At 39.5% G+C, this 8,355-nt stretch overlaps 2 protein-coding genes across 2 annotated transcripts; both read right to left on the reverse strand.

The window, feature by feature from the left end:
* Nucleotides 1–330: 330 nt before the first annotated feature.
* Nucleotides 331–1,879, reverse strand: LOC124471916 (odorant receptor 131-2-like). Its single transcript, XM_047026580.1, has 2 exons — nucleotides 1,724–1,879; nucleotides 331–1,155 (listed from the first exon to the last, which is right to left on the reverse strand). Exons 1-2 carry the CDS (start codon nucleotides 1,877–1,879, stop codon nucleotides 331–333), a joined length of 981 nt encoding a protein of 326 aa, XP_046882536.1.
* A 1,921-nt stretch (nucleotides 1,880–3,800) lies between these two features.
* LOC124471920 (odorant receptor 131-2-like) lies at nucleotides 3,801–5,369 on the reverse strand. The gene is made up of 2 exons (XM_047026584.1): nucleotides 5,214–5,369; nucleotides 3,801–4,625 (listed from the first exon to the last, which is right to left on the reverse strand). Exons 1-2 carry the CDS (start codon nucleotides 5,367–5,369, stop codon nucleotides 3,801–3,803), a joined length of 981 nt encoding a protein of 326 aa, XP_046882540.1.
* Nucleotides 5,370–8,355: the final 2,986 nt, after the last annotated feature.

Genomic DNA, 8,355 nt, shown 5'->3' on the forward strand with positions numbered 1-8,355 from the left:
TGGCATTCATATACTGGTTGCACATATGTGATTGTTACACAACGTGGTTCAAACTCGGTTTGTCTAACCAAACCAAACCAAAGCACTGTAAGCTTAGATCCAGGCTAATTCTCAGGTAACATTAAAAGCACCCTACAGGGAATGATTTTGTATTGTGTGTGGGCTGAAAAGGGGTCAAGAAAGTTTCATCAGGTTACTGCAATTTCTAAATTCAAATTACGGTGACAAAAAATAAAAATAAAAATCGAAAATTGCTTGTAAGATTTCTGAACTGAAAGAAACTGTGACTGAACCCTCACTTCTGCAGGTCGGCAGTAAGCACCTTCTCACTTACAGAGACCTTTTCTCTCCGCCACTGATCTTAAAGAGATTGTCATTATGTGGGTAGGTGCTGGCATTCACCCTGCACAGCAGATAACCCTTGAGATGCTTCCGGAAGGTCTGGTCCCTCATCCCGTACACGATGGGGCTGATGAAGCGTGGGATGATCTGTAGGATCACGTAGGAGAAGAATCTGATCTCCAGCAGTTTAATTGGGAAGAGATACAGCAGGCCTCCTTCCAGTGCAGCACGCACATAGGAGATCATACACAGGAGGAGCTGCAGGCCATGCAACAGGATGGTGTTTCTGGCCTTTCTGGCATCGCCACTGGCAGCTCGCGCTGCGAACATGATGCTTAAGTAGGTGTACAGCAGAGTGAGCCACACCAGTGCCAGGAAGACATAATGGGAAGAGTTTTTCCTCTCAATCATGGATGGGTACCGGAAGAGGCCTTCTCGATTGCAGAAGATCCTGGAGCTGAAGAAGCTGAGGGGTTCATTAGCAACTAGGATGAAAACATCTGGTAGGATAGGGAGGGCAGTCAAGACCCAGATCAGACTAATGGTGATGTACGTGCGTTGGACGGTGCAGATCTGGGTGTGGCGCAAAGGGATGCAGACAGCGATGTAGCGTTCGATAGCCATGGTGGCCAGATTGACAGGTGTGTTGAAGCTTGTGAAGATTGTGATGACCAACAGCAAGCAGCAGAAGGACACATTCAGGGTGAACACGATGTAGCTGAGGACATAGAGGAGGCATGCCATGGTCAGCTGTAGCATGTCGTTAACCACCAGGTGGATGAACAGGATGTAGCGAGGGTTGGTGTTGAACACCTACAGAGATAAATAAGCACGTTATGGATCTGTTTGTATTAATGGAATACCACCTGAAAAAAGGAAACTTTCAACCTTAAAGTTTTCACAATGTGGCTCTTATATAACAAATACTTCTATATACCCACTGCTTTCCAGAGTAGGGTGCAGGAGAGACATCAGAAATGTGAAAGCTTACATCAAAAGCTGATGATGACACAGATGTACTGTTGTGAAAATGGAAATTCATTGTAGATATTAGTTCAAGAAAAAGTTTACTTCATATGTGGACCACATTGAACACATCTTTCTTTGAGAGAGTGTCATCTGAAAACCTACAGTACTTTACTTGTACTTGATTCTTCAGTTTTTAACATTACATTTATAAAATCTTTAATTCAAGAAACCTTAAAAAAATAATACAAAATTCCCAGAACTAGTAACATTGCACCAATTTAAACAAGCTGTATTTTCTCAACTGGCAGGAGAAAATTGATTGACAAAATATAACAAGGTCAGTAAAAAATTATAAAAATGTTAAAATGCATAAAAGATGGAGAAAGGGAAGTAAAGGATGTATCTGTTTTACCTCATGTTTTGTAAAGGTGTGGACCAGCGTGCTGTTGATGTAGTTGATGGAGAGACAGAGAGCCACCACAATGATGTTCTTGGTCAAGGCTGTTTCAAACGTGTCACGCTGCATCAGGACAACAGTAAAGTTGCTTTCCCCTGTTGAGAAGTTCATCTCTTTTAACTGATTTTCTAGATAACCGGAAAAAAGGTAAAGATAATTTTTTCTCAGTTTCTTGACCACATTTGTCCAAGCTGAATCTTTTTCCTCAACAATGAACACACACAATTAATAGTTACACAATTGTATTATATACTGACTACAACCATAAACATGCCCTAACATAGTCAAACCCATGTGTGTGTCTGTGCCGTTTGTTGATATACTGTAGGTTGTAAATTATATACAAATAAAAAATGAGTTGCTATATCACATTTTGTTCTTTCTTTCTTTACATGATTCCATGAAAGATGGTCAGCACAGAAAAAGTGTTCCTCAAGAGTATGAAAGTCCAAAAACAAAAGCCTTTCATATTTTTTCCTTTACAAATTCCAAGTACAATCAGCTGTACAAATAAAGCACCAATAGATCACTTCAAAACCAGAAAAGGTTCACATTACTTTGATGGGAATGATTTGTATCAGCTCAGCTAAGAAATGTGTTAAGTATTTGCAGTGCGTGTGTCACAGCAATGGGAAAAGGACAGCCTTTTTTCCCCGTAAAAAAACAAACTGCTTAGCTTGTTAGATTATGATGCAGATCGAGTATATTTTAGTTATTTAAGCAGTTGAGAAGATTGTTGTAGGACATGGGCTGAATGCAATGTTTGTTTTGGGATTAAATAAATGCATGAATGGAGAAATTGCAGATCAGTCTATGTGCAAGTGCAAGTGTTGTCAAAATGCAAGTGTTAATAAGGCTTGTTCCATTTAAGTAGCCTATCGAATAGAACAGACGGCTCTTTTGCCCCAAAAAGGAACCAGAATACTTTTAACCTCAAATTAAAAGGACCAGAACGCTCTTCCGGACCATTCTAAGCCAAGTCATGCAGTGGTTAAATAAAAACATGTTAAGATAAGGATAGCCAGTAAATCCTTAAACTTGTAGTTTTGTTACATTAATGTTAACTTGGTTATCTTTGAAGATAGTAAAACAATGGTTTAAACATTGTTTATAATTCATACGTTTTACAATACATTTATTTACAAAGCTAAGAGTGCCATGCATTTGCAGTATATGAAGCAGTTGCATGTGATGCAGCTTGTATAGTGTGGCTGTAGTCACCTCCAGTGAAGTTCTTCAATGTGACGGTCTGGTAACCTTTCTTTCAGTCTTAAGTTTATGAATTTTGATTAGAACCCTGGGATTGGTTGTTTTTTGAGTGCAAGAAACAGGGAGAGAGACAGTGTGCATCATAATATTTGAGAATGAAGCCATGTTAGGCTCATTGTATGAGCAAAAACAAGAGCATTTGATTGGCTAGAATGATAACCCTTCCCCAAGGTCAAGAAATGTTCACACTGGGATACAAACAAGATTTTATGCATTTTATGCAGCTAACATAACTGTCTGCATGATTATATTTAACATTTTATCTTCAATAGTAAGTGAGTTGATCTGTATGCATTTACTTTATGTATGGTTTACTGTACTCAATGACCTGCCTCAATTTATCAAATATATCACCACCACCTCAGAAAACACACAAATATTTTATTGTGTCTAAAGAAGCAATATAAAATGAAGAGAATGACACTTAAAAATTTTTATGATGGCAGTCATATGCTGGTTTCACATATGTGATTGTTACACAACGTGGTTCAAACTTGGTTTGTCTAACCAGACCAAAGCACTGTAAGCTGAGAACCAGGCTAATTCTCAGGTAACATTAAAGGCATCCTACAAAGAATGATTTTGTATTGTGTGTGGGCTGAACAGTGGTCAGGTAAGTTTCATCAGGTTGCTGCAATTTGTAAATACAAACTACGGTGACTAAAATAAAATGTGTTTCTAAAATTGCTTGTAAGATTTCTGAACTGAAAGAAACTGTGACTGAACCATCACCTCTGCAGGTCAGCAGTAAGAGCCCTCTCACTTACAGAGGCCTTTTCTTTCTGCTACTGATCTTAAAGAGAGTGTCATTACGTGGGTAGGTGCTGGCATTCACCCTGCACAGCAGGTACCCCTTGAGATGCTTCCGGAAGGTCTGGTCCCTCAACCCGTACACGATGGGGCTGACGAAGCGTGGGATGATGTGCACGATCACGTAAGAGGCAAATCTGATCTCCAGCAGCTTGGTTGGGAAGAGATACAGCAGGCCTACTTCCACTGGAACGCGCACATAGGAGATCATACACAGGAGGAGCTGCAGGCCATGCAACAGGATGGTGTTTCTGGCCTTCCTGGCATTGCCACTGGCAGCTCGCGCTGCGAACATGATGCTTAAGTAGGTGTAAAGCAGAGAAAGCCACATCAGTGACAGGAAGACGTAATAGGAGATATTATTCCTCTCAATCATGGATGGGTACCGAAAGAAGCCTTCTGGATTGCAGAAAATTCTGGAGCTGAAGAAGCTGAGGGGTTCGGTAACAAGGACGATGGCAACATCTGATAGGATAGGGATGGCAGTAAAGACCCAGATCAGACTAATGGCGATATAAGTGCGTCTGATTGTGCAGATCTGGGCGTGGCGCAGCGGGTTGCAGACGGCAATGTAGCGCTCGATAGCCATGGTGGCCAGATTGACAGGTGTGTTGAAGCTTGTGATAATCAAGAAGACCAACAGCAAGCAGCAGAGGGACGTATTCAGGGTATACACAATGTAGCTGAGGACATGGAGGAGGCATGCCAAGGTCAGCTGTAGCATGTCGTTAACCACCAGGTGGATGAACAGGATGTAGCGAGGGTTGGTGTTGAACACCTACAAAGATATATAAGCACTTAATGGATCTATTTGCCTAAAAGGAAAACCGTGTGACAAAAGGAAACTTTCAACATTAAAATCTTCATATTGTGCCTAATCTATAACAAATTGTTCTATATAGCCACCACTTTCCAGATTAAGAAGGAGAAGAAACATCAGAATTTTTGAAAATTACATCAAAAGCCGATGATTACACAGAAGTAAAGTTAGTTGTGAAAATTTAAATGTATTGTAGATATTATTTCAAGTACAGTTTACTTTATATGTGGACCACAGAGAACACATTTTATGCCCGAAACAGTCACATCTGAAAACCTACAGTACTTTATTCTTCAGTTCTTAAAATGTCACACATAAAATGTTAAGATCTTTCCTGTTTTTCTGTTGTTCATAAAAAAATAAAAAATAAAAGTAAAATCTGAATTAGTAATATTGCACAAACTTAAACCAGCGATATTATCCCAACTGGAAGGAGTTACAAAAGATTGACAAAACATTACAAGAAAAGTAGAAAAAGATATACAGTATATATGTAAACATATCTACAAGTGTGAGAAAGGAAAATAAAGGATGTATCTGTTTTACCTGATGTTTTGTAAAGGTGTGGACCAACATGCTGTTGATGTAGTTGATGGAGAGACAGAGAGCCACCACAATGATGTTCTTGGTCAAGGCTGTTTCAAACGTGTCACGCTGCATCAGGACAACCGTAAAGTTGCTTTCCCCTGCTGAGAAGTTCATCTCTTTTACCAGATTTTCTATATACCCAGAAAAAAGGTAGAGAGAAATATTTTGTGCTTGAGCACATTTGTCCAAGCTGAATCTTTTTCCTCAACAATGAACACACACTATTGACAGTTACACAATTGTATTATATACTGACTACAACCATAAACATGCATGACCATAGTCAAACCTCATGCATGTGTTTGTGCCGTTTGTTGAAATACTGTATGTTGTCAAATATATATCAATAAAAAACAAGTATTTATATCACAGTCTGTTCTTTCTTTCCTAACATGATTCCATGAAAGATGATCAGTGCAGAAAAGGTGTTCCTCAAGAATATGAATGTCCAGAAACAAAAGCTTTTTCTTATTTTTCCTCATACAAATTCCAAGTTCCATCACAGACGATACAAATAAAACACCAAGAAATCCCTTCAAAACCAGAAAAGGTTCACATTATTGTGATGGGAATTATTCGTATCAGTTCAACCAAGAAATGCGTTTAGTATTTGCAGTGCATGTGTGACAGCAATGGGAAAGCCATGGGAAAAGGACTTGCCCCCAAAAAGAGACAGGTTTTCTTGTTAGGTTATGATGTAGATCAAGTAAGTTATTTTAGCAGTTGAGAAAATTGTTGTAGGACATGGGTTAAAGACATTGCTTGTCTTGGGATGAAATAAATGAAGCAATGGAGAAATTGCACATTAGGCTATGTTCATCAAAATGCATATGTTCCACACATGTTAGGCTTGTTCCATTAGAGTAGCCTATCAAATAGAACATAACTTTGCCCCAAAAACGAACCAGAACACTTTTGACCTCAAATTAAAAGTACCAGAATGCTCTTCCGGACCATTCTAACTCAAGTCAGGCAGTGGTTAAATAAAAACATGTTAAGGTAAGGGTAGCCAGTAAATCCATAAACTTGTAGAATTATTCCAATAATGTAAACTTTATTATCTTTTAAGATAGTAAAAAACGAAAATGAAAGAAGAGACTGTGATATAGCTACTAATTTTGAAAATGGTTTCAAATGTATACATTTTTACAATACATTAATTTACAATGCTAACAGTGCCCTGAATTTGCAGTTGTATATGAAGCAGCTGCATGTGATGCAGCCTGTATAGTGTGGCTGTACTCACCTCCAGTGAAGTTCTAGGATGTGAAGGTCTGGTAACCTTCAGTCTATAGTTCATAAGAGCCCTGGGATTAATAGTTTTTTGAGTGCAAGAGACAGGGGGAGAGAGAGATTGTGCGTCATAATATTTGAGAATGAAGACATTGCATCCATGGTAACATGATCCTATCTCTAAGAAAGACGTTTTAAAGTTGATGCTTCAGTGTCAGTGTCATAATTTAACGTAGCACTTCTCTTTCAGTACCAAAGCATCTCCCAAGGTTGTAAAATATATACACCAAAGAATTTCAGCATCATATTTTCATGACCTTCACACATTAAAATTGAACTGGTCAGTCTGAGTGTTTGTATTGGCTTAACAAATATGCAGGTCCTAGGGTCTACCTGGCTACCTGTGTGTATGTGTGTTTATGCATGTTTATGTGTATGCTAGTGTGTACATTAACTTGAATTTATGTACTTACAGGCCAGAGGTTGAGCCAAGTGAGTTAAAGTTCACACCTAAAGCTACTCTGGCATGGCACAGAGTGTGGCCTCAGACCTACACAGTCAAACCATGTTAAAAGGCCTTCAGCCAAATCTTTTCAACACGTACAAATTTAAATAATATACTATATAAACAGAAATAATGTTCCCACGGTAACTTTTAAGGGACTGCTCTTTTAGTTGTAATTGTATTATGTATTAAACAGTCAAGTACAGTATCTAAAACTTCCATATTGTCAGGCCAATATTTGTGTAAATCCATTGACTAAATAGTCTGTACAAGATGTATGTATGTCCAAGATAAAGTGATTAAACCTGTATCCTATAAAATGACTGGAATATGTATTGGGTATTTATCTCTAGACAGACCAGACTATAGGGTGAGGAGATTGATACCTGGTGGTTGTACTAGTGTCCTATTAATGACTGGCCTCTTTTGTGTGTACAGACATCAAGCTGTACCAGGGTCCAGGGCCCAGGTCCAGGGCTCCCTGTACCCAGGTTCTAGCTGTCGTTTCTCTGGGTTACAGGTAGGCTAGACTGTCCCTGGCATCTTTCCATTCCACATTTTATTGGCTGAGTATCAGATTCTAATGCTCAGAATGGCACCAACAAACCCAGCAGACCGACACAGCTTATGGGTGAGGAGATGCCGACATCCATTCAATTCAGGTGGTACATAGAGATGTTAAGGTATGTTTTTTACCAAGGATGCTTTGTGTTGGGGAGGTGTTAGCCTATAAGGTAACTTAAGGTCAACAAACCCCCAATAGTACCCAGCTTCAGACAAGACTTCCTGGTCTGATATCATTCATGTCTGTCTTCTCTTTTCCTCTGTGATGTTACATAAGAATAGTAAACTTCAAAAGTTATTTTTGTTGTTGAGAGACTCAACGTCAAAGTGTCATCACTAGTGTTGTTTTTACACTTGTTCCACAGGGACAGAGAGAGAAAGAGGGAGAATGAAAGAGAGAGAGTGGTAGTTGGGGATACAACCTCTGGGCCTATTAAAGTAACTGCACTCTTACCTCGGGCTTGAGGGGCTTTTTGACCTTTCCCAGGATCCTTAGAGTGCAGTCTGAAGGTGGAACAGAGAACCTGTCTCCCATCAGCCCTCATTATGAGGTTGTGGTTAAGGTCAGGCCCAGTGGGAACATGTGGCATCATGGGAACTTATTAGGTCATCATGTGGAGAAGGGAGCTGAAGTTCAGCACCACTGAGTAGGTATGGGTTTGACAACAACACTTGCTAAGGGGCCAGCAGGACTCTACAGACCCGCATGGCCTTTTAGCTAGCAGGTACTCACCCAAAACAAGTACTATAGCTTGAAATGCAGAGCAAACGGACTCATTTTGACAATCAGTGGGGAGC

This window comes from Hypomesus transpacificus, chromosome 9 (genome assembly GCF_021917145.1).
Source record: "Hypomesus transpacificus isolate Combined female chromosome 9, fHypTra1, whole genome shotgun sequence".
NCBI lineage: Eukaryota > Metazoa > Chordata > Actinopteri > Osmeriformes > Osmeridae > Hypomesus > Hypomesus transpacificus.